General features: G+C 44.1%; 1 protein-coding gene across 4 annotated transcripts in view; it reads right to left on the minus strand.

Annotated features, from left to right (window-relative positions):
• Positions 1 to 8,462: 8,462 nt before the first annotated feature.
• Positions 8,463 to 25,040, minus strand: part of CPQ (carboxypeptidase Q) — a 162,518-nt gene continuing 145,940 nt past the window's right edge. For all 4 annotated transcript variants that reach the window (XM_083517355.1, XM_083517356.1, XM_083517357.1 and 1 more), the window contains one exon: positions 8,463 to 8,908. In XM_083517355.1, the coding sequence (XP_083373481.1) occupies positions 8,748 to 8,908 (161 nt within the window). In that variant the 3' untranslated portion in view covers positions 8,463 to 8,747. The remainder of the gene's footprint in view (positions 8,909 to 25,040) is intronic.

Here is a 25,040-nt window from a genome sequence, read left to right on the forward strand (position 1 = left end):
CAGTTGAGAGAACTTCAGAAATGGGTACAAGAGCTTTATTCCTGTCAGTGGAAAATATTCTTCCCCTAGATGTCAGTAAACAATGCTAAGGTTATAAAATACCAGGGTGGGGTGGGGGATGTTACTGTGCAATTGAAGTACCCTCTCCAAAGTTTGCTAACTGTTTAATCTTAAACAGATTCAGAAGCATTGTGAAAGATTAATGGCAGAGATGAAGAAAACTTCCATTGACACCTAATACAGACCATAAAGTAAATGTTTAAGCAGCTCCCTCACTTTGAAGGCATTGTCAAGAGCTCTGGTGAAATCTACCGCTGCTCCAGCTTGCTTTGGATGCAGTTCTGAAATGCAGCGATATGAAACATGAAAAGCATTTGATTTCGGTGGTTTCACAATATGGTGACAACATCGTAAATTGAATCCTGACGGCATCTCCAAGTTTGAAAGGTATCCAAGTGGGGTAATTATTAATGGCATGCGATTCCAGCTGCCAGGTGTTATGAGACAAGCTGTGCCCGTCCTCAAGGGCTGGCAAATCTTACACATCTGAGCAAAGCTGCTTAAAAGCTGTCAGCCCAGTTAAAAACCTGCCTTTAAGAAACAGCAGAAACCTCTTTTTTTAAAAAAAAAGTTCTGGAAAATTCACTCTACCTTTAAACTCAGGCTCCAACCAGTAAGTCACATGCCCACCAATGAAAATGGCTGCCATGAATGTGTAGGTCAGGGGTGAGCAACCTCAGTCTGCAGAGAGGGCTCAAATGTGGCTGTCCAGGTTTCTGTATCTGCCCCACAGAACTTTCTGCAGCCCCCCCCCAATTTTCCCAGGCCATTCCCCTAACTGGTCTTGCTTCTCCTGCTCCTTGAGTGTTTACCCCTAGCTGGAAGATCTACTTCTTGCTTGTCTGGATGGTGTTTCCAAGGGTTGTATGGGAAGAAAGATACCTCCTCCATGTGATGATGTGATAATCTCCCCCAGTGCAGTGTGGTGTAGTGGTTAAGAGCGGTGGACTCGTAATCTGGTGAACCGGGTTCGCGTCTCTGCTCCTCCACATGCAGCTGCTGGGTGACTTTGGGCTAGTCACACTTCTCTGAAGTCTCTCAGCCTCACTCACCTCACAGAGTGTTTGTTGTGGGGGAGGAAGGGAAAGGAAAATGTTAGCCGCTTTGAGACTCCTTCGGGTAGTGATAAAGCGGGATATCAAATCCAAACTCTTCTTCTTCTTCACCCCTTACAGCCCTTGGGAACATTGCATAATTATGGAGCACCATTTATGGGGACCTTGCCAGACTAAGTTTGAAGTTATGCTGCAGGAGACATGCTCCCTAGCCTTTCGGTGAGGCTGTTATCTCTAAGGAAGTCAAAGAAAACAAAGAAGAAATCTATTTAAAAGACCACCTTACACTACTGTAAGTTTAGATTTGAAGATATTTGGAAACCTTGCAATAACAAAGAGCTTTCTGCTGATTTTATAATGTTGGATTTGTAACTTGGCCAGCAAACTTGCAAGCTGCCCCTGTCCTTTGTGTGATGTCTATTTCTTCCCCCAAAAGCAGCTCTATAAGGCTGAAAGAGACCCAGCTCTGGTCAATTTATTGTGCGTCCATCTAATGAACTCCACTGGGGCAGTATATCCTCACCTGTATCAAAAGGTGCAGTGGGTCCCAGGTGATGCAAACATTTATCCAAATGCACATTCCAGTCATGCAGAAATTTGCATCTGCAGGAAGCTGTGCCTTGATGACTTAGGGCATTTGACATTAACCTCCATCCAAGTCTCGCCTCTGCCAAGGACTCCCTGGGCACCTTTGCTCACATAATGCAGCTATTTCTCACTTTCAGTTCTGCAGTTGCAGAATGAGTGTAACAGTAACCTATCTCACAGGACTGTTGCAGAGATGAATGTCGCCCATCAAAAGTTCTACAAAAGTTGCTATTATCCTTAGCATCACTCTCAGAACTGCTTTCCAAACCAGACACTTCAACTGAGGTCTGACTGATAATGGTCACACACTACTGGAACTAGTAAAAACTTCCCACACACTATGATGTTGTGTAGTTGGAATCTGACCAAAATATAAGCCTCCACTCCTCATCCCTGCCAAAAAAAGAAAAAAAGAAAAAAAGAAATCACCATGAAGATAAATAAGTTTAAAATATTCCCTGGAAGAAAATGCAAAATACACTGTGAAGACAAAGCCACTTGAACACTGTTATGTACTGAAGTTCTCACCCTGGGCCAGCAGGGGGATACTGTAGATAGTTCAGGTCCACATATGCAAATAAGGGATCAAAAATGACGTTCAGTGATTAGATAGTTACAGAAAATGGTTACTGTTGCGTTCTAGTGGAGCTCTATATAAGCAGGCTGGCTGAACCCTTCAGTTCCTTTCTGTTCTGGCCTGTGAATAAACAAGAGCTGTTTGAAGAATCACTTCCCCACAAATTCAGGCTACAAATACATTTTCCCCAAGTTATGGCAAAAGTGGTATAATACCATAGTTCCCCACAGCATTTGACTTTCACCCAAGTCTCTCTGCAATTTATCCAAGTTAAGGTATTAGTTTCAGGACTAAAAAATCGAGAGCTGAAGCCTCTGTAATACAAGTCGGTTCTCTTCTACCAAACCAGCTCAGGTAATTCATTGGGCGGTGGAAGCCTTCAATGTTACACGTGATTTGGGCTAGTTTGCAAGGGCTAATAAAATGATTGCTTATTTCACAGTCCCGAGTGAGGAGTGGTTGCCTGACCACACCCATGGAGGCTGGAAAGGCCCAATGTGCAGAGCAAATAAGAAAGCTATGCACACAATGTGCATTATGTCATCAAGGAATTAGGCGTACGGATTACTTTCCAGAAAACATCTGCCAGTGTTAAGAGGCGGGCACATACCACTTAGAGATATAAAGATCTTACCTAATTGCAATTCAATGTATTCTTGTGTTTTATGATTTTCCTGATACTGTAAGTGAGCCGGAACTGGTCTGTAACCGTAATAATAAAATTCTTCTTCTAAAGATTTGAGAAAAAAGAAAGACTGAAAGATCATGTCATTAACTGACTCCTCTCTTTCCAAGTTTTGGATGGTCGGGACAAACCGCAGGGAAAGGAAACCCACGTTAACTTTCCAGCGCCAAATTATTTCTTTATTTCCTTGCATTCTTGTCCTGCCCCTTTCTGGAGTTCATGGCGGCTCATGACTTTCCCTTGTGCCCAGTCTATTCTCAAAACAAATCTATGAGGTAGACCAGGCTGCAAAGGAGTGACCAGTCCACCATCACACAGCATGCTTCCCCACTGTGAATACTCCTGCCCCATTTCTGTGCTGCTTTCCCCAACCCCGTGGCCACTCCTTTTCCTCTTGCCCCCTACACTTTCCCCACCCCCTTTTATCCTACCAATCATTGGCTTTGCTTTCAGATTAAGATGGGTGAATCAGTTTCTAATTTTCCATTCTTAAGTTTGGTTCTTCAACATTTCCACAACAGTTTGAGAATTTTTTTTTTGGGGGGGGGAGACCTCGTGAAAATTCACCAGCATTTCACTGTGAATTTCTTCTAATATACACAGATAGTTGGTTTCAACTAATGAATCCCACAAGTGGAAGCCCACACAAGGTCTTCTGTGAGGACAATAGGGCTTTCCCCCCCTCTCCTGCCCCATGTGCCCTAAAGGTAAAGGTAAAGGGACTCCTGATCATTAGGTCCAGTCGTGGAAAACTCTGGGGTTGCGGCGCTCATCTTGCTTTACTGGCTGAGGGAGCCGGCGTACAGCTTCCGGGTCATGTGGCCAGCAAGACTAAGCCACTTCTGGCGAACCAGAGCAGTGCACGGAAACGCCGTTTACCTTCCTGCCTATTTATCTACTTGCACTTTGACGTGCTTTTGAACTGCTAGGTTGGCAGGAGCAGGGACTGAGCAACGGGAGCTCACCCCGTCGCAGGGATTCAAACCACCGACCTTCTGATCGGCAAGTCCTAGGCTGTGGTTTAACCCACAGCGCCACCCGTGTCCCCCCATGTGTCCTAGAACCCCCCAATTGGCCCTGGAGGGCAGATTCAAGAGAATCCTTGGAACATCATGGGAGGGGAAGGGCAGATTGCTCCATGAGGCAAGCAGAATGCTTGTGTTGATTGAGTGACCTGCTTAGCACAATACTGATTTAATTCTATGCAATTTTGCCAAATTTACACATTTTTGCAAAGCAGCTCCCCTAATATAAAGTGGTTTTGTAGGTTGTTTTCACTAATGTACATTCTTTCTTTCTTTTTATTTTTTTATTGGTTTTACATAAATTTATACACAATAACTTTAACCATTCCAAAACATAACAATAAAAAGGTTCTTTCGAACTTTCGGACTCTTTCCTTCCCTCCATGGGTTCCATTTAAAATAATAATTATTCTTTTTCATTTTTCCTGCATCTTTTACCATTATTCATCTATTATATAATCATAGTTACCAAATTTTATTTCACTTTACAAGTGTCATTGCATCCCTGCCAGTGATTTAAACTGTCTGCAGTGGTCTTTTAAACAAATTAAGAAATGGTTCCAATCTTTTAAAAATACTTGATCTTCCTGGTTTCTGATCCTTCCCGTCAGTCTTGCCATTTCTGCATATTCCACCAACTTGGTCTGCCATTCCTCTCTGGTCTGCACTAATGTACATTCATATGAACACTTTACCTGAGTATATATGCCTTTGCTTAGCTGAAGGACTACATTTAAAATTGAAAGAAAGGCAATGTTTGGAGGACGAATGTATTTCCCACATTCAGAAAGTGGGAATTCAGTAAGTTTGCCTTCCAATGGGAACTGAATCAAATGACCCCATTACTTGTCTTATGGGGGGGTTGGTCACCATTAAGACCCCACTTGCTAGGTGAGGTGAAACTCAAAAGCACAGTGCAGCAAGACCCCCAACCAGCTGATGTCTTAATTTGCCCATCAGCACTTTCTGGTGTGCGCAACCAGCTTGTGAACAAAGTGAAAAAAACAATATATATACTGTACCTGCTTAAGTTTTTTAAAAGTGGAAGAAGTGACTGGAGATTGAGGGCCCATCACAAAGACTCATACTCAGCTCCCCTGGGCTCCCTCTTAACAACGCTCCTGCTTTAAGCACTTTTTCCTGTTCTTAATGATAGGGGGAAATATTTCCACCGGGCTGATGTATATTTAATAACCTGGGAGTGAGACACTGGCTGGGTTCAATTTGCGTTCAACACAAGGGCTGCCCCCCACTCGCCAGCAGCAGTTCCCGACCGTTCTTAATGGAATTTATTTTATTCTTTTTGAAGGGAGTGATTGCAAACACATCAGGAACACTTTCTGATTCAAGAAATGTCTTGAATGCCTCCAATACATCGGAGAGAATTGAGACGTGCGCTTCGTTAATTTCTATGCGGGAAACTCAGCTCACTTCAACCAGCGATTAATGGTAACGTTTCTATCTTGTGTTGTCATGAGATTTTTATTATGCTAATCAATAAAGAGCAGAAAATTAGTCATTTGGGTACTGTTGAAGGGGATGTATATTTCATGAGGCGAATATAGATGTTGAGATCCACTTTGATATTCACTGGCAGTAAATGGAAGCGGTTCAGATCTTTATGAATGAAGCATAAATAAATACACGGCCCGGGATTTCTGCTGTGTAAGTGCCTGTCCCATTGATGCATGTGATTCACTCTTTCAGCCCTCAGCCCTGGGCCACAGCTCATCCTGCCATTATGCAATTTTATCATTATGCAAAATGGCCAGTGTTCAAATGGTTTCAAATTCAGATAGCTCTAATACAGAATGATATTCTTTTATGGGGAGAAGGAGAGAGAGAATACAGTAAGTAAAGAGCCTTTGAACTAAAGGTAGTCACAGACCACAATCCAGTATGGTGCCTTAGACAAGTGTAATTGGTTGCACATGTACAAGTTAAGCTGATTCGACCCATTTCTCCTTAGGCACAGTTTAATATGCAGGCAAGAAACTGATGTAGAAGATCACTTTTGTTATATGACCCGATCAGGTGTATTCTGTTGTGAAACATGCCTTTTAGTTGTGCATACTGAAACTCCCTTTAGGCTTTAGTTATAGCCTTGCCATTGATGGTGGACCATGGGCAGTTGGTTGTTCCAATTGGCTAAAATGAAGACCATCCATCCTTCCCTGTCAGTGTGGCTCTGAAGCCAGTTTTCTCCGAGTCTATACTCTCTGTTTTCCAAGTGAGACTGGCCCAACAGCTGGCATTCCTGGGGAGTGGCCAGGGCCCTCAACATGTTGGCAGGGGCCACTGTTGACACCTGCTTTGGTTCTCCCTTCCAAAATATTCCAACCTGATGTTCCAAGTGCCCATGAGCAACTGGGCTTATCTGCCATTTAAAGTTCCCATAATGCCCAGGAGCATAGTGGAGAGCTTAATGAAGGCTAGATCCAATTGCCAGGCATTGTTTGGGCTTCTGCTGCTGCACCACTGCCTCTCACCCCTGTCAGCTAAGCCTATCAGTGAAGGATGGGGTCTGTCAGAGGGCCCTCTCAACCCTAGAACTGGCAACAGCTCCAAGACCCTTTGGAGGAAATGGCTATAGTCAATGCAGAGAGCTGTGATTAACTGGCTCTGTGCTTGTCTGTCCTGTGCATTAGTAAATGGGCTGTTAAACAGATCCCACCATTTTCTTGTGTTCTCTCTCTGCCAGAGGCAACTCAGTTCATTTAGGGTAGCTAGCATGCTATATCCAAAGCCTGCACTCAGCATAAGCAAGACCCAAGGCCACCAATATAGTGGCAAGGGGTACATTAGCAAATTCTTCAGGAAACCATGGTTTGGTTAGGATAAAACAAGGCTAACTGTTGAGCTGAGATGATGGTCTAACTGTGTGCCAGGCTGGCATTCGATGCTGCAAATCCCAGCCTGCTTAGCAGTTAAACTTGAAACTTTAATGAATTCTTCCTACTGTATTTTCCAGTCATTCGCGTTGCAGGGTTGATAATGGACTGGGCAGAGTGCTTTTCTCTCCAGCATGACCCGAGTGCTTCTCCTTCTCTTAGGAGTTTGCTATTGTCACCTGCTCCTGAGGGAAGCCAATTACTACTTTTAGTTACCAGCATGCTCCCTCCCCGCCTCACCTGTTCATCTTGGAACACTGTAGATTTGCTTCAAGTGGGAACGCTCAGGACTTAGCTGTGCCTGTTTCAATAAGCTGAAGTTGCTTCAGGAAAATAATTGGCCTTTTGTTGACTGGCCGACAGGTGAGTGGGTCAGGTTTTGCCCTGATGCTTAAGCCCTCGTTGAGCATTCTCAATGTGAGTGAAGTGAGTGGGACAAACAGTTTCGGAAAGTGTGTGTGTGGGACGGTTGTGCCGGGTGCAAAATTGGTTAGGGGTGCAAAATTTCAACACATGGTACTTCTTCAATATAGCTGTGTGCTTTCATCGCTGGACTCTTTTGAAAACAGCTTCTCCATGTGAACCAAGAAGTGACCTCTTCAGAGAACGGAATGACTCTTTTTTCCTTATCTCTGTGGCTGTGATCTCCTGGGTGATGTGGATGCTGTCAGGCAGTTGAATGAACATGCGTACTCCACCCATTTCCCTCCCATCCCCTCTGTGTGGCCCTGGGCACTGGCAACCCACGCTATGCCACTGGGTGAGGTGACGGTGCTCACCTGCCCTCTAGAGAGCTTAGCTGCTGCTACTTACAGGAAGGAGAGAGGCGAGGTGGTGGGGAGGTCTGAGCAATGCAATGACGCAGGCAGGAGGATTGCCTCCTCTGGTGGCTCACACTGCACTGACTGCTCCACCCCTCCTTTTCTCCTTCCCTTTATGTAACCGTGACTCTGGTGTCAGGAGGTCAGGTGAGTACTGCTGCCCCACCATACCCACTGCTACTGGAGACAAATGACTAGTTCCACCCCATCAGCGTTCCACTCTGAATCCTCAAATCTGCAAGGAACCTCCATGAGTACAGAAGGCTCTCTATTTTGGACAGCTGCCCACCAACTCACAAAGGACAACGAGAATAGCAAGGGGTGTGTAGAGCTCGGATGTTCCTCTCCATTTAGAATGCCTCAAGGGGATATCTACAGAGTGTGAAGTCCTGAATCAAAGTATTTACCACCAAATGTGGCCCCCAGCCCTCTCTCTCTCTCAGTCTCTGGCCCTAGGATTTCTCCCCAGGAGAATTCCTGCTTCACACCCCAAGTATTCTTGCCTAGCTGGAATGTGGCCTTGAACTCTGAACATGCCTCTTGCTGGCCTATATGGAGGGCAGAGAGGTGTGCATGTTAGGAATTAGCCTACAGTACATTTGAATCCATTGCTCCACCCACTTTTGCCTCTGGCCCCTCCCCCTCTCCCCATAACTAGATCCAAGTCTGAGAACTCTTCAAGATGCTTTGAACATCTTTATTTTTCTTCCTTCTCTCTCAGTCCCCCCAAAGTGCATATTAAGCAGAAAGTGTGTCAGAATTGTATGCAACACATTTATTTAAACTACTCAGGAGGTAACGGGTTCACCTGTTTTACCGAAAGCTGCTGTGAGTGGCACAGCAGAGCAGCTCTAGAAAAATCACAGAATTTAATATACGTAGCAGGAAACAATCATCAGGAAATCGAAGCAGGGCTGCATAATTAAAAGAACATCTTTGACACAAGCTTTTAAAGGAAAAACAGGATTTCATCACAGCAATAGGCCACGTGCATTCCTTGTCTGCTCTGGAAAAGATCAATCTTTCCCCTCCTCCTTCTTTTTAATTACATTGGTATCTTCTCATCCATGTCAGCAATTACATAGGACACCACAGTCCAAAGAGCAGCACAGAGATTCATCTGGATAGGATCCTGAACTGTCATTGTGTCCCCTTGGGAATGATGAAACCAAAAGTACCTAGTGAGATCATCACGCAAGCTGGCAGCTGTGAAGAGGAAAAAAGTCACTTTGTTGTTATGAGAATTTTACCATTTTGACATTTTCTTGTACCTTGGCTTTGACTGAATCCAGGTGAGCTACTAACAAACAATGTATGGTGAATGAAACAACTTTTAAGCCAAAGTGTCTGGGTTTTTTATGTCTTCCCTTTTAAATACACTTCCCATAGTTTTCTCAAACTTGTAGGAGTAAACGAGACAGCAAAAATGAAGGCTTCTCTTTTTCAGTTATTTGTAGCACAAATGAAATGTTGTACAACAAACATTAGATTGCAAAACCCCCACTGAATTTCTGTCCTTTTTATTGCATTTCTCGTGAAATCAGTAAAAGCTTGACACTTTACATTCTGCTTCTTACAGAATGCTTACTTACATTCTGAACAGCGAGGTGGTTCTTTGGCAAAGAAGGTGGGCTGGTTCTGCTTTTGTTTCATATGCACATATTTGAAATAATGGCTTGGATACTAAGACAAATTAAGGAAATTTTCTTAATTCCCCCTGTAGCCACCTGTGGCCCCTGAAAAGCCTGTCTAGAGTCTTGGGACCCTCCTGAAGAATGTGGAGTACGGTACAGGGGACCAATGTAGGAGGGGCAATTTGTTCTCCTAATGCCAACCTCCTGTTTTAAATTGTTTTACTTGCTGCCATTGTGCATGCTTGTGAATGCATTGTGCGTGCATTTGCATGAGAGAGATAGCATGCGCCTGCATGCTGTGTATGTGCTGTATGTGTGCATTTTTGCATTGTACATGTGGTGAGTACAATGAAACCAAGTACAGGCACGTGGTCTGCATGAGGGAAGTATGCATGCGCATAGCTGACCACACCCACTACTGGCATGTGGTCTTGATAAGGGTGGCCACCATTGTTGCCATCGGGCTGTGAAAAGGTTAACCAACCCTGCCTGAAAGCTTAAAAATTCCCTAGTATTATATTCTCCACCCATTCATCGTTTTTCGTTCAGCAGTCTGAGAATGAGAATGAATGAATGATAATGAGAGAATTCTGCCGTCGTTCCTTGCCTATGGAGGCCCCAAGAAGGCCCACTTGGCACCAGCGTTTTCTTGTTCCAATGCCAGGCAATTTTGTTTTGTTATTCTAGGCCTCTGGGCAGCACCGATGATTGGATGTTTTGACTTTTATTTTGTTTTCCATTATGTCTATCTTCCTATATACATAAAACTGTAAGGCTGTAATCCCGCTTTGTAGTGCAGCGGCCACCCCAGCTGCAGCGTGACAAATGGCAGGCAATCGGGGTAGCGAGGGAACAGCTGTAGGGTGAGGAGGGGCAGTCGTGGGGTCAAGGGTGGTTGGCAAAGGAGTGGATAGGTGTGGCAAGCAGTGCAGGCATGCGGGGGGGGGGGGAGGCAGCCACTAGCGTATACATATCTACTGTATCACTGTATTTTATTCTTACAAATTGCTTTGGGGCATTCTGTTGTGGGGAGCCATTCGTAAATCCAATGAACTAAACTAACTATTTCAATTGACTTCACGCGGAAGGGAAGAGGAGCCCAATGATTATGGGATGCAGCCATATTTTGTTTCCCAGCACATTTGTGATTAATGAACTTGCATCTCCTGTTTGCATCTGTGCAGGGAGATTTTCTCCCACATGTTGGCAACATACAATCCATGCGCTTAATTGGACTCTGTTGAGCAGCATAGGCCCCGGGTATCAGCACTGGAACCAGCTACAGAGTTTTCTGATCGCTGCTGGTGATTACATGGGTTTCCTTCCAAAATAAAGCTTCAAATCCATCGTACAAGTTCTCCTGAAATTGTTGCTTAAAGTGCTATTTCACACATACATGTTCAGTCAAGCAGTTGCAGAAAATCTTTCTAAAGCCCATCTTTTATGAAAACCCACGGCACAGCTTAATTACACAAACAAACTGCTGGCCAGGTGTTCTCCTCATAAGAATAATTATGTTTTTGTATAAAATAACATTTAAACTTTAATTAATTCAAAGAATGTGCTCAGCTTTTCCCCCCCTTGTAATGGATCACTCCATTAAAAGTTTATGTGCTGTATAGGTTAATAGATTTAAAGTATACCCTGAAAAAATTAAGACGTGGGTTGCAAAACACTGTGGGTGGTCTTCTGCTTGGGTACAGAAGATTTTCAGCTCTTCCTCCATGTAGCAGCTACACTCCCCCCAAAGTCGCCCTCCCCCCTTGGCCAGGGCATCTTCCAGAGTCATATCACATGAGGTACAAGGGGCTGCCACCAGATCTTTCCTCCATGCATGGAAGCACTCTGTTCTGTGAGGAATTGGGTTCAAAGTACTTCAGCTGTGTATTTGGGCAACAGATACACAGTCTACCCTGATGCAAGAGCTAGCGACTCACAATTGTCCCACTGGAGTAAATGAAATCGTTTTCAAGGATGTGGTTTTCATAGTGTAAATTACTCTCCATGTCTCTCTCACAATTATGACGAAAATTGAGTATATGGCTCATATACCAACATACATTCTTGTGATGGGGATGTTGTGGCTTTATTGTGTTACTAGACAAAATACTTCCATCTATGGAAAATAAACGTTTCAATTCATGGAACCCAAAAGAGGCAGGGGAATGCATTCATTCCTTACTATAAGTAAACAGAACGGTTCATAATTTGCTTCTACCCAAGAAATACTTGGCATGTCTCACGGATGACATTGTGGTCAGGACCAAAGGTTGCATAAGCTCCCCACAGCCTTATGGGAGCTTAAAGGTTCCATAGCTTAAGCACATCTGCAAGACTGGGAAATTAGACATTTATCAGCTTCAAAGGAGGAGGAAATGCCAGGGAGGGAATTAAAAGAGACTTTCTTTAAAGTGCCTCTTTAATCAGAAGATGAGTTTCAAACAGATGGAAAGCAGTCCAGGTCATCTTCAAGTGCAAACATGGGAATGAAACAGGGTCAATCCTCATACTTTATAACAATAATATGTATTGTTTATTAAGCATTTATAGCACCTAGGCGCTGGAGAAACATAGGAACATCAAAATACAGGAAGCTGCCTTATACTAAGGCAGGGCACTTCCAAACAACCTGTTTATTGAGCATTTGTCCCAATTTGTTTGCAGGGAGATCAGACTGTGTTGGCTATTTAACGAGCATCTGCCCTGATTTGCTTGGGAGAAGGTAGATGATGTGCATCAAGGCAAGTGTTATTCCACACTTTTGACTGTGTTTTTCTATTGCATTGCTTATTGCAGATAGTCTGGCACAGTCATACCTCTGGTTACAGACGCTTCAGGTTTTGCATTTTTGGGTTGCGCACCGTGCTGAACCTGGAAGTACTGGAACAGGTTACTTCTGGGATTGGGCGCTCGCGCATGCGTAGACAAGGGATCACCTTTCCAGAGGCCCTTGCTCCCACCATTGATGGCAGAGGCCAGAGTGTGCCCACTAGGTTTGTGAAGTTGGAGGAGAGTGCTCTTTCTTTTTTAGTTACGAAGGAAGGTATACAATACGCCTCCTCCACTTTAAAGGGAACAGTCATTGACAACTGTACTCTAAAAAGGGCTCCTAAATATATCCTTTAAAGTGCAAAAGAACTGGCTTGCCCTTTCTCATCATTGTTTTGTACTTACATTTTAAGGCATCACTACAAGCACAGGATTAGTAGGCTAGGCATGGAATGACACACACACACACACACACACACACACACACACCCTAGAGAGGAGAGATACAGAGCATCCATTAATAAATCAAAGCTTCATCATCTCAATGAAGCAAAGGGCATCTGCAATGAAGAGCAAGTTTTAAGTATAACAAACAAGTGCATTCTGGATCTCCAGGGAAGTGCATATTCATATCCTTCTAGGATAGCTGTGTTGGCTAGTGTGTTGTGCTGATAATGCCAAGGTTGCAGGTTCGATCCCTGTATGGGACAACTGCATATTCCTGCATTGCATTGGACTAGACGATCCTTAGGGTCCCTTCCAACTCTACAATTCTCCAGTTTCATGATTCTATGGCATGTCAAGTATCTGTTTTTATTTTCACTTATCAGAATTTTGTGAGGCAGTTCTCCAACCAAATAATGTTCTCATATTGTTTAGGATAAGGTGAATTTGACAGATTAAACACACACTCAATTGAATTTCTCTTGCACCCCTAATGAAGTAGTAACTTGCTTGTGTTCAGAAAAAGGTCATTGCTTCATGAGACCCGCAGGGTGTACAGAGTATCCCCTACTTGGCTTACTCTGAACTCCTTATACTCCATCTCCATCAATAGCATTCCAGCAGGGCAGAGAGCTATAAAGTGCTTGGCATTTATCTTCGAGCACATCTTGCTAAACTACCATACTAATTAGAGAAAGGCCAAGAATAATTGGACCAACGGACCATTTTGTGAACCCCACCCCCACCCGTCCCTCTATCTGCCTCCCTCTCTCAAATGCCTTTTAACTCTTTGCAATAAGAGGTTCCAAGGAGTTGGGGCCACAAGAAAACAAGGAAATCATAGCCCAGTCTTGTCAGAAGCTGCCCAACTTCCACTGGCTGGGATGCCTTTGCTCTGTGCGAAGGTGTTCACACCTTGGCTAGAGATGAATTAGGAATGGTTTAAGGACTCCAGCAGGTGTGAAGCTGGTTGGAGAAACAAGGCATCAAATTCAGTCAAACCTCAGTTCCTGAACACCTCTGTTTTGGAACGTTTCAGCTCCCAAATGCCAAAAAACTGGAAATAACTGCTCTGGTTTTTGAATGATTTTTGGAAGCCGAACATGCTACACGGCTTCCGTTTTGAGTTTCCCTATTGTATTAAGGCTTCTGCTTTCAGTTTTTGGTTGTTGAACGTTTCAGAAGTCGAACGGTCTTCCGGAATGGATTATGTTTGACAACTGAGGTTTGACTAGTAGTAGTATTTCATAACAAAGTACAAAGTACAGGATACATATGCTTTTTGGATAACATCACATGAACAGTGCTTGGCAGGGGGTTGGACTTGATGGCCCTTGTGGTCTCTTCTAACTCTATGATTCTATTCTATCATTCTAACAGGGAGTAAAAACTCGGCACTAGAAATGCAGTTGGTGCTCAGAAAACAAGAGTGTGGCCATATCCTAACTTAGAGCCATTAATTTCAATGGGTCTACTCTGAGTAGGACTGAATTGAACACCACCTAATGAACTTAATTTTGGCAGATCTCCTTAGAATATGCCTTAGTCGGACAGAGACCTGGAAAAGTGGCTTATTTATTTATTTATTGGAAGAGTTATGGCTCACCACCAATTATTATTATTTTTAAGGCCAAATGTGTGTGGAGTGTGTGTGACATTTCAATTTTTCGCTTCAAATGCCGCAACATCTAAAGCTAGCACCATTCCGTAGGATTAAGTGAGCCAATTGGTGCCTTTGGCAGCAGACAACACTGAGAATTTTTGTTTCATTTTGGGTTTTTTTGTCAATTTGAGCCAAAATTATCAAGAAGTTAATGTGGTTCCAGTGGGGCAACGGTGCCATTAGCTCTGTCACTGAGCCTCTGCGCTTGAAATTACTGGGTAAAGTAAATGGTGCTTGAGTTACCCTGCTGCAGACCTTGAAATAGTTTCCGGCACAGAGTTTATAAATAACACCCGAAGTCCTGCTGTTTTTACCTCCTGAATCACTGCTCTTGAAAGCTTTTTTAAAAAAAAAAAAAAAAAAAAGGTTTGCACAAAATGGCAAAAGGGAAGCACCTCCTACAGCTGCTGTGGTGCCTAATTAAACGAGGGTCTGTTGATGGGAGGGAAGGAGAGACGAGAGGCACACACACAGAGAAATATATGCTGCTCATCCAGACATTTCCTGTTCTGTTTAACTCATCTGAGTATTAAGTCGTATTGATACAGTAAATAGGGTAAATTACAGCCCAGGATTATCACAGTTACTTTTGCAGCACATTAACCTTTCGCTCATCGCCGCAGAGCATTAGTGGCAGCTGGAGAGGGAAACGAGGCTTGCATAAAAGATGGAGCGAAATCAGGTCGGGGTTCCACTCTGCGGCACAAAAGCTGACGGGAATCAAAAATAACTTCTCCTAAAGTGCTCCCAAGTTAAACCAAAACAGATATAGCCTTTGTTTTGTGAAAACACTCTGGTGGCTTTCGTAAAAACACTCCCACCCAGCTGCTCCCAAGCATTACATAAGCAGATTTTTACTTTAAGCATTACCAACAACCGATAACTGGCATACACAGATTGACAGGACTGTTAGAGTCCACCCACCCACCCACTCACCACCCGCAACATCCCATAATCAGTATTTTCATCTTTAACAGTAGAGCCCAGGAAAAGGCTCAAAGTAAAGATAATCATGTTGACCCATAAGGGGGGGAAACTCTTAAATCTATAGATGGGGTATATCTTTGTTGGGAAAGAACCAGATATATAATACCTAAGCAATTAAGGCCCCATCTGCACTGTAGCAGGATCATAGCCTTTCAAACATGTTTCCTCATTAGGAGGAGAGGAAGACTATTGAAGGCTACTGACAACAATGCAGCAATGTTTCTGGCTATCAGCTGCTGGAAACCAAAGCAGAGGAGAACGCCCTTGTGTTTGAAACACGCTTGCTGGTTTTTCATTGGACTAGATGGGCCTTTGGATTGATCTAGCAGACTTAAGAAATGTCTGACTTTTGCCCCTGATCTAGTCTCCTCTCTTGTTGTGTCTTTTAGACTGTGAGTCCGAGGACAAGGACTGTCATATTACTGATATTTCTAAGCCACTGTGCTATGGGAACCTTTTTTTCCAACTGAAGAGAGGGGTAAAAATACTTTAAAAATAAAAATGTTGCCTTCTGCTCATCAGCTGGAAAAAAAAAACCCCAGCTAGGCTGTAAAGAATGGAATCTCCAAATATCCCTGGATTGTAAAGTGCTTATTTCTCTTTCAGCAGGCTTCAAATAAGAAAAAACACATTGCAATGGAAGAAGAATTTATATGCAATTAAAATTCCAATTCTCCCACCGGATTAGGCTTGCTGTGGATCCAACCGGCAGACAGCATCCTGAGTTCTGGCAACCCCAGTGGCCACTTTGACGGGATTGTGGGATGTTGGCCGCCTGTCAATCACCTGGCTTCAATATGACACCAGGTGATCATTTTTTCTTGGATAGGATGACAAACCATATTGCAAAAGAAAACCCAAGGCAAGTGAGTCCTGGAGTTGTGGGGTGAATTCAAGCCTGCCGGAGGTCCTCATGTCCTGCTTTGGACAGGGGTTGGCTGAGTCCCCCGTGGAGTACTCAGTAGCCCAGTCAATCCCAACAGGCTCATTCTAACTGTCAATCATCAATGGTAACAGCCTGCCTCTCTTGCCGCTGTACAACCAGCAGCACACTTTAAGGCTACCAATTGCACATGAGCTGCCACATCTCTACATGCCCTGCACTTCACTTGTGACATCAGGTGTAGGGCACCTGAGCATGGTTTCGGGGAGAACCGGAGGACAGCTCAGTCGGTAGAGCAGGAGACTCTTAATCTCAAGGTTGTGGGCTCGGGCCCCACTTTGGGCAAAAAGATTCATGCATGGCAGGGGGTTGGACTAGAGCCAGGGGTCAGCAAACTTTTTCAGCCAGGGGCCAGTCCACTGCCCCTCAGACCTTGTGGGGTCCGTATTTTGAAAACACACACACTCCAATGAATGAATTCCTATGCCCCACAAATAACCCAGAGATGCATTTTAAATAAAAGGACACATTCTACTCATGTAAAAACATGCTGATTCCTGGACCGTCCGCGGGCCAGATTTAGATGGTGATTGGGCCGGATCCGGCCCCCGGGCCTTGGTTTGCCTGCCCATGGACTAGACTACCCTCGAGAGCCCTTCCAACTCTACAATTCTATGAATGTATGACCTACGCCGGGTTTAATTAGACCATCAGGCTGCACCCCACCTTAATGGATTAGTATAAATCATGTGCAAGGTGGATGAAACACATAGAGCGGTTCAGCCCAGCCTGTACTCTGCCAATAGTGCGGAAAAGTATATTCCATGCCAAACTTGCATCTTTCTCCTGCAGCTGAGGGTCTGCCTGCACAATATGTTAATCATGCGATTAGCAATCCTGTTGTGGTTTATATGAAAATAAAATGCCAGGGACGGGTGAGAGGTGAATTTCAGCACCACAGTGTACAGGTTAGGAGAGGTTTAAACTTTCCCACTTCAACAAAAGTCTTGATAAAAATATCCCCTCACCTAAGAGTTAGGTAAGGTTTTTCTTACTGCTAATTGCAGCACGGTGTTCCCCAAGATCATGGCTGGAGGGTGGGGAGAGGCTTAAACCACCCCCCTGTCAACATGCTACAGTGCTCATGGCAAACCCCACCCCCCTCACTTGTTCTTTTATTTTTCAAAATACCGCAATCTGGTGGCTAATCACATCATTAAAGCTAGGTCATCAGAGTGACAAATTGATTCTGTGTCACAGTGAGAGCCTCATAATATTACAGCACATCTGGATATCTAGAGCCCATCCCCCACAGGAGTCACCTGGGTCTCTTTGTAAAGAGGTACATAAAAATCCCTTTTCACGGTTTGCAAACAACATGTTCTGCCACCATTTCATTCCTGTACTTTGCATCTCTCCGTGGTGGATGCTGCGGTTGCATCAGTTGAAGTGCAACATTTTTGGTCAGCCCACATTTTCTACTGCAACATCAAAACTGTATGTGACACAATTGCTCAATCCTGCCTATTACTACTACAGTGGTACCTCTGGTTAAGTACTTAATTCGTTCCGGAGGTCCGTTCTTAACCTGAAACTGTTCTTAACCTGAAGCACCACTTTAGCTAATGGGGCCTCCTGCTGCCGCCGCGCCGCTGCCACACAATTTCTGTTCTCATCCTGAAGCAAAGTTCTTAACCCGAGGTACTATTTCTGGGTTAGCGGAGTCTGTAACCTGAAGCGTATGTAACCCGAGGTACCACTGTACTGCCAATAGTGATATTGCCGATATTCTCAAGTTTACAATGGAAAGCGTTTGCAATAAGCTGCTTCTAAGACATGCACAAATGCCCGGATGTGTTTTCAGATATGGATGTGCATGAGTGTGGCAGCTCCCATCATTCCTCCCAAACTGAAATCAAATTCCATTCTCATTTGAAGGAGAATCTACTTAATCCACACTTTCTGAAACAGTACCCAAACCAAAACACGGCCTGCCTTCAAAATTCACACTTCTCTGAATTTTGCAATGTGCTTCTCCAACCAAGTAATGCATACCAAAATGCATATACTAGGGTAAAATGTGCATATAAATGCATACATTAGCAATAATAACACATAAAATGCATTATACTAGGCAAAACCGCTTAGGAACATGTGTATCTTAGGAAAAAATTGTACTAACATGCTGATGAGTTTTATGAGGGGCTGGAGTGCATGAAAAATTTCCTCTGAATATCTAAATTAGATGTTCCTTTCCTTTCACAATCAGGGTTCCATTCCAAGAGTTACCCAACAATGTCCTAAAGTTATTTCTGTATTATAAAACATTCTCTTTCTTTCTTTTTGGTGGGGGGTGGGGTGGGGGTAAAGCAGTGAATCCATATTTTCAGAAATGTATTATTAATAAGTTGTGATTCTCCTTCCACATAAATATATCCCAATGCAATTTGTATGTTCTGTAACACAAAGGAATAAAAGTTCTGTTTAGCAGAATAAAAAGCTAGGCTCCCTTTCAGGAGGCTGGACCAGCCAGTTCATCAGCACTGAAAGGTCCCCACATCCACGAATGTTTGAAAGCCTATGAAGTAATTAATAAAGGCGTTTGTCACAGGCATTGCAGTGTTTGAAGATAGCAGCACTACATGAAAGCACTTCAGAATCTAATTTATTGGTGCCTTCTTGTGAGAACCGGGAAGATACAGAATCTCCTTGGATCTGTTTGGTGTTGTTTTCTTTGGGGACTTGTTTGTTTCCTCAGTGTTTTGTAGCAAAAGCCTTCAATGCTGAGTGTAGAAATTTATGCATGCCTGTCAATGCATTCTGTCCACCATCTTTTACATAATTCTACTTGAATGAATTCAGACTTGAGTTAAATGAGGTCACCAATGGTTTCACAGCTTAAGAGCAACAAAACAATAAAGTCAATCATTTGCAAATTTCATTTTCCCACCTAGTCTCACCATATGCTGAAGTTTGTATTTCCAAAAGACAAAGTTGTCCCCACACCTGTGATTAAAAGTACAATTGAACATCACTTTTGAGAATAGCAAGATGCTGAAATCAGGACCCCAATGCATGTGCAGACACACCTGTGTACTCAAGCGGTAAGATGAGCAAGCGAAAACCAGTACACTGACTATGATAAAAAGTCATAAGAAGATGTTAACCATGGTTGACTCGAGGCTGTCAAGCACCTGCTGTAAATTTAGGCCTGCACAATTAAAGTGGATTAAAGCACTGTGCCACCGTAGCAAAAAATATCAGTTTTAAATTATTATTTTAAACTGACTTCTTCAGAGAATAAAAGTTCCCAGAGGGCAATGTCCTTCAATTGAAAAAGGAATGCTGCTGGGTTGCTGAGGGCAGGCTAGCTCTAAAGTGGTACCTCGGGTTACAGACGCTTCAGGTTACAGACTCCGCTAACCCAGAAATAGTACCTTGGGTTAAGAACTTTGCTTCAGGATGAGAACAGAAATCACGCCACGGTGGCACGACGGCAGCGGGAGGCCCCATTAGCTAAAGTGGTACCTCAGGTTAAGAACAGTTTCAGGTTAAGAACGACCTCCAGAACGAATGAAGTTCTTAACCTGAGGTACCACTGTACTTGAAATGGCAGCAGTTTTTTTCCTATTAAAAAAAATGCTTGGCAACTTTGTCTTTAAGCCTGCCCACTCACCATAGTTCAGAGAATTCACACACACATTCAAAAATTGCCAATTTCCCCTCCATCTTTGTGGTGAAATCAATGGTCCTCTGTGTGGGGTGTTTTGTGTTTGTGTGTGTGAGAGGGAGAACGAGAACAATGGCCCATTTCAGTGGCGCCAACTTGAATAAAATATTGTGGGGGCCCAGGAAAGCCCCACAGTCAATTGCCACACGCAGCACACACAGACCATTTGAATGGCAATGCCCATCAACTTTGGGGGAGGCCTGGCCCTCTCAAATATTTCATCGGAGGGGCCAAAGGGACCTTGGCCCCTAAGAGCTGACTCTTATGGCCAATCTAGTCCAGCACCCTGTTGTCACAGTTGCTAACCAGATGTCTGTGGGAAACCCTCAAAAAGGCCCAAGCATGGGAGTGCACTCTCTCTTCCTGTGACCTCCAGTAGCTGGTATTCAGAAACATTACTACCCCCTTCTGTGGAGGCAGAGGGGGGGGGTGAGGTAAAAAAGGTAAAGAACCCCTAGATGGTTAAGTCTAGTCAACGGCAACTATGGGGTGTGGGTCATCTCGCTTCAGGCCGAGGGAACCGGCGTTTGTCTACAGACAGATTTCTGGGTCATGTGGCCAGCATGACTAAACTGCTTCTGGCACAACGGGACACCGGACGGAAGCCAGAGCACACAGAAACACTGTTTACCTTCTTGCCGCAGCAGTACCTATTTATCTACTTGCACTGGTGTGCTTTCGAACAGCTAGGTTGGCAGAAGCTGGGACAGACCAATGGGAGCTCACCCGTCGGGCGGATTCAAACTGCCAACCTTCTGATCAGCAAGCCAAAGAGGCTCAGTGGTTTAGACCACAGCGCCACCTGCTCCCTACCTGTGGAGGCAACAGCATAGCCATTGGGACTAGTAGCCATCATGGTCATAACAGAGATAGAGTGCCAGAGAAAGAGGTTTTCCCTCAGCCTTACTTCAGATAGCTGAGAAGGAGCTGAAAGAGTAATGGTCACAGGCAGAGGCAGGGATATATCAGGATATGTGGGCCGAGAAATGAAAAAGAGAGAGAGAGAGAGAGGAAGGGCATGGAGGACTTTTAATTTAATTTAATTTAATTTGGCCATGGAGGACTTTGAAGGAATGACTGAGCATTGTGTGCTGGATGCAGGAGCAGACCCAATGCATGGATATACGTAAGGGGTGTCACATAGTCTGGATAACAAGACAGACATATAGTTCTTGGTGGCAGTTGTGGGGCAGTGGGGGCTGCAGTGTTAGAACGCCAGGGAAGAGAAGTAAAAGAGGGAATCGATGAGAGAGTGATGCAGTTTTCACTGAATGGGCAGAAAGGAAATGCTGTATTTTCTCAGTTCTGCATGGGGAGAACTGACAAGACTCTCTTTAAGGAGCAATTTCAATTTTTTCAAAGCCTATTAGCATTAAATTAAGTGCTCACAAAAGATGGTGTTACAGGTTAACACTCTCTCTTGTAATGCAGCCAATAGTTGTTGTTTTTTCTTTAAAGAGTAATGGATTTAACATTTGCGGTTGGTTCTCCAAGAGCCAAGCAATTAAAATTGTTCTCTTGGCATGGTGCTTCAACTTAATAGCTCCTAGCTGGTCAAAAGCACACTCCTTTCATCCTTGTCTTCCGCTAGGACAAGATAATTTTATGGGAGACTGGGTGGCTCATAGAAGCTGATGGAGTGCTAAAGAAAATACACATACCTGTCGCTTGTGTTTGCAAAAACCAAAACAGAACAAAAACAGCTAGGTTCCTAACACTGTAGCCACACATCTAGGTATGTTTTCTCAGCTTTGGCTTGGCAATCTGTGCTGCAGGGCTCAGAATAATATGGTGCGAAGTGATTTAGTTCTGTACATGGAATCAGGAAGACCCGGGTTCAAATCCTCACTCAGCTGTGAAGCCAGGGTTGGAGGTGGAATTTGTTCAGCCTACTTTTTGCAGAGGACTGGAAAGCAGCTAACAACTGGAATACACATTCCTCAGGACGTTGCAGTGCAATTTCAGTCCACAGAGTGTGCACAAAGATAGACATCGTTTACATTAAATAATGCAATTTTTGGGGGGTGGAATGCACTGCAAAAGCTCTTTACAGCGACTTTCGACACTTGAGATGTATATTCAACTTATTTCTGTAATTTTAAGTTGTTTTCAACATTGCTTAATATTGTGTTTAAATGTCCGGATTTTGTTTTAATTGTTGTAATCCACCCTGGCACCTTAGGAAATAGGGTGGGTAGTATGTTGTTGTTGCTGTTGTTGATGCCATTATTTCTGGGAAGAGGGCACACAAAATGTGTCCCAAATGCATACAATGTGCATGCAGATTTTTCATGCATTTGTTTTGGAAAGGCCACTTTCCCCCGCTACCCATATTTTTAGTCTGATGACAAGGACTGTGTCATTTAGTGATTGTTGTAAGCCATTTAGGGAGGCACTAACTGTCTAAAAAGCAGGATGAAATGTAGTAAAACAGAGCCATCCTAGCCACAGCATAACCTTCACAGGTGTTCATTATTCTTATTCCAAACTCTGCTCAGGAGCCTCTGGGATGAGCTATTGCCAGCCAAGCTGGAAGAGGGGTGTGGGCCAGATTTTTCAGGATTGGGCCAAAGGTCACATGACTGAGCTGAACAGAGTTTGCTACAGGTGTAAGTCTCTCCTTTCTCTGTCCCATCCCTGCCACACCACCACAACTCCCCTGAACTGGTCATGTTGTGTGGATGCCTGATTATCGTCTTCTAAAGCAGCTACTCTATTCCGATCTTAAAAATGGAAAGCGTAATGCCGATGATCAACAAAAGAGATTTAAAGACTCTCTCAAGGCAAATCTTAAAAAATGTAGTATAAACACTGACAACTGGGAAACACTAGCCTGCAAGCACTCCAATTGAAGAACACCCTTTACCAAAGGTGTCATGGACTTTGAAGACACTCAAACTCATGACAAAAGGGAGAAACGTGCTAAGAGGAAGGCACGCTTGGCAAACCCTCACTGTGATCAACTCCCGCCCGGAAACCTATGTCCCCACTGTGGAAGGACGTGTGGATTCAGAATTGGCCTTCACAATCACTTACGGACTCACTGTTAAGACATGTTCATGGAAGACAATCTTACTTGGCTACGAGTGATTGCCAAAGAAGAAGAAAGAACACTTCCCTGGAACACCTCTTTTTGGAAATATATGCTAGCCTAAATTATGCCATTTTAAATTATGCCAGCTGAGTTGGGGGAAAGAGTTACGCTGGTGTATCTCTGGCTCAAAAGGGATGAGAGCTACACTTGCTGATGTAGGCCCCCCCCAGCCTCAGCTCAGCTGAGAAAGGCCAAGATCTGTTGAGACTCCTGTGAGTCTTGGATTCTGCTGCAAAGAACCAATTTAAAAAACACACCTTACTTGTGGTTCTGAAGACTGTTATGCACAGTGCCGCATGCTACAGCGGTAGCACTGTGGAGAAGAAGACGCTCGTTGAATCTGCCTGGGATAGCAGATTGTGTAGAGTAGCTCTCAGTTGGCAGCTAATGACAGCAACCCAACAAGGCTCGGCCTTTCCAGGAAGGCTCCAATCCTTTCCAGGCATATTCGCCACAGTACACAGGCAGCTTCTACACTCAATATGCACTTTGTAGGAGATCTTGGCTTTCCGATGATTTACTAAGTCCATGTAAAGCTTTCAATCATTCAGAATTCAACTGGCCAATTCATAAACTAGGTTGGGTAGGTCATTAAAAAAGAAAAAAAAATGCTTATGGGATTTACTTGCCTAATGAATTTCAGGGAAGTTCCTTCACGTGTAAACAGTTCCTTTCAAATATAAAAGAATCAAGCCGTATTTTTAGCGTCTGCTCCTTGGTCTAACAGAAGGTACTTATGTTACACTTTTAGGGGGGTATGTAGAGAATGGGCTGAGGTGGAAAGGGGTGGGATTGCTGTGTTTACTGAATTGCTGTTTCTAAAATGAGAAGCCGATGGGCAGCGTAGCACCAACTTGTCAGCTGCTCAGACAAGACTAATTATATAAATGAGCACTAAAAGGCAGTGGTTGGTATGACTTCAAAGCGGCACACTTATTCTAGGGTCGCCATATTTCAAACAGTGAAAATCTGGACAGAAAGGTTGTTGAGCTCCCCCCGCAAAGGTGTTGAGCTTTTTGGGCAAAATCTCAAAAGAAAAGCTGTTTTTGAGCTATTTTTATGGGGAAACGGCAGAAATGGCACTGCCGACATGGGCTGCCATATGTTTGGATTTTCCCGGACACTTTCCCGATTTCCACTCAGACACTGCTGCCAACTTCAGCATTCCAGATGTACGGCAACCCTACTTATTCATAGTACAGTTCACTCAAATAGGTATTTACCTATCTAGCTTCTTCTAACCAAATGTGCTGGCTGTAAACACTGGTTTGAATCAAAGGCAACACAGGCGGAATTCTGCTAGTCCATCTTTTCACTTGGGATGGGAGATAAATTAGAAGCAGTTCACTACTGTCAGGAGGAAGCCAGCAGTAAATCACAGGGAGTAGGCGGAGTTAAACTCTTTTTTTTATCTAGAAAAAATGAAACAGCCACAGGATCTGCACATGGGTGCCAGGCTTAATGAGCACAGCAACTCCTTTTGGGTAGGTTTTGCTCACATGTCTGCTTACCCCCTTTTAGGGGTGTGGCAACTTTGTGGGACGGCCAGCGCCTCCCCATGCTAATGATACAGGCTGTGTTTTGAGGTCTCTCCTTGTCAAAGCACGAGCTTAGGCTCATGCTCATGCTCCTGGCTTGAAATTCCACTCCACGTCAGCCTGCCAATTTGGCCAATGGTAGGCTGTTCATTAGACCTTGCCAACAAAGGTCCGTATAGTAAAAGCTATGGTTTTCCCAGTAGTGATGTATGGAAGTGAGAGCCGGACCATAAAGACGGCTGATCGCCGAAGAATTGATGCTTTTGAATTATGGTGCTGGAGGAGACTCTTGAGAGTCCCATGGACTGCAAGAAGATCAAACCTTTCCATTCTTAAGGAAATCAGCCCTTGAAGGACAGATCCCGAAGCTGAGGCTCCAATACTTTGGCCACCTCATGAGAAGAGAAGACTCCCTGGAAAAGACCCTGATGTTGGGAAAGATGGAGGGCACAAGGAGAAGGGGACGACAGAGGACGGGATGGTTGGACAGTGTTCTCGAAGCTAGCAGCATGAGTTTGACCAAACTGCGGGAGGCAGTGGAAGACAGGAGTGCCTGGCGTGCTCTGGTCCATGGGGTCACGAAGAGTCAGACACAA

This window comes from Podarcis liolepis, assembly GCF_965112155.1.
Source record: "Podarcis liolepis genome assembly, chromosome: 8".
In the NCBI taxonomy this organism is placed as follows: domain Eukaryota; kingdom Metazoa; phylum Chordata; class Lepidosauria; order Squamata; family Lacertidae; genus Podarcis; species Podarcis liolepis.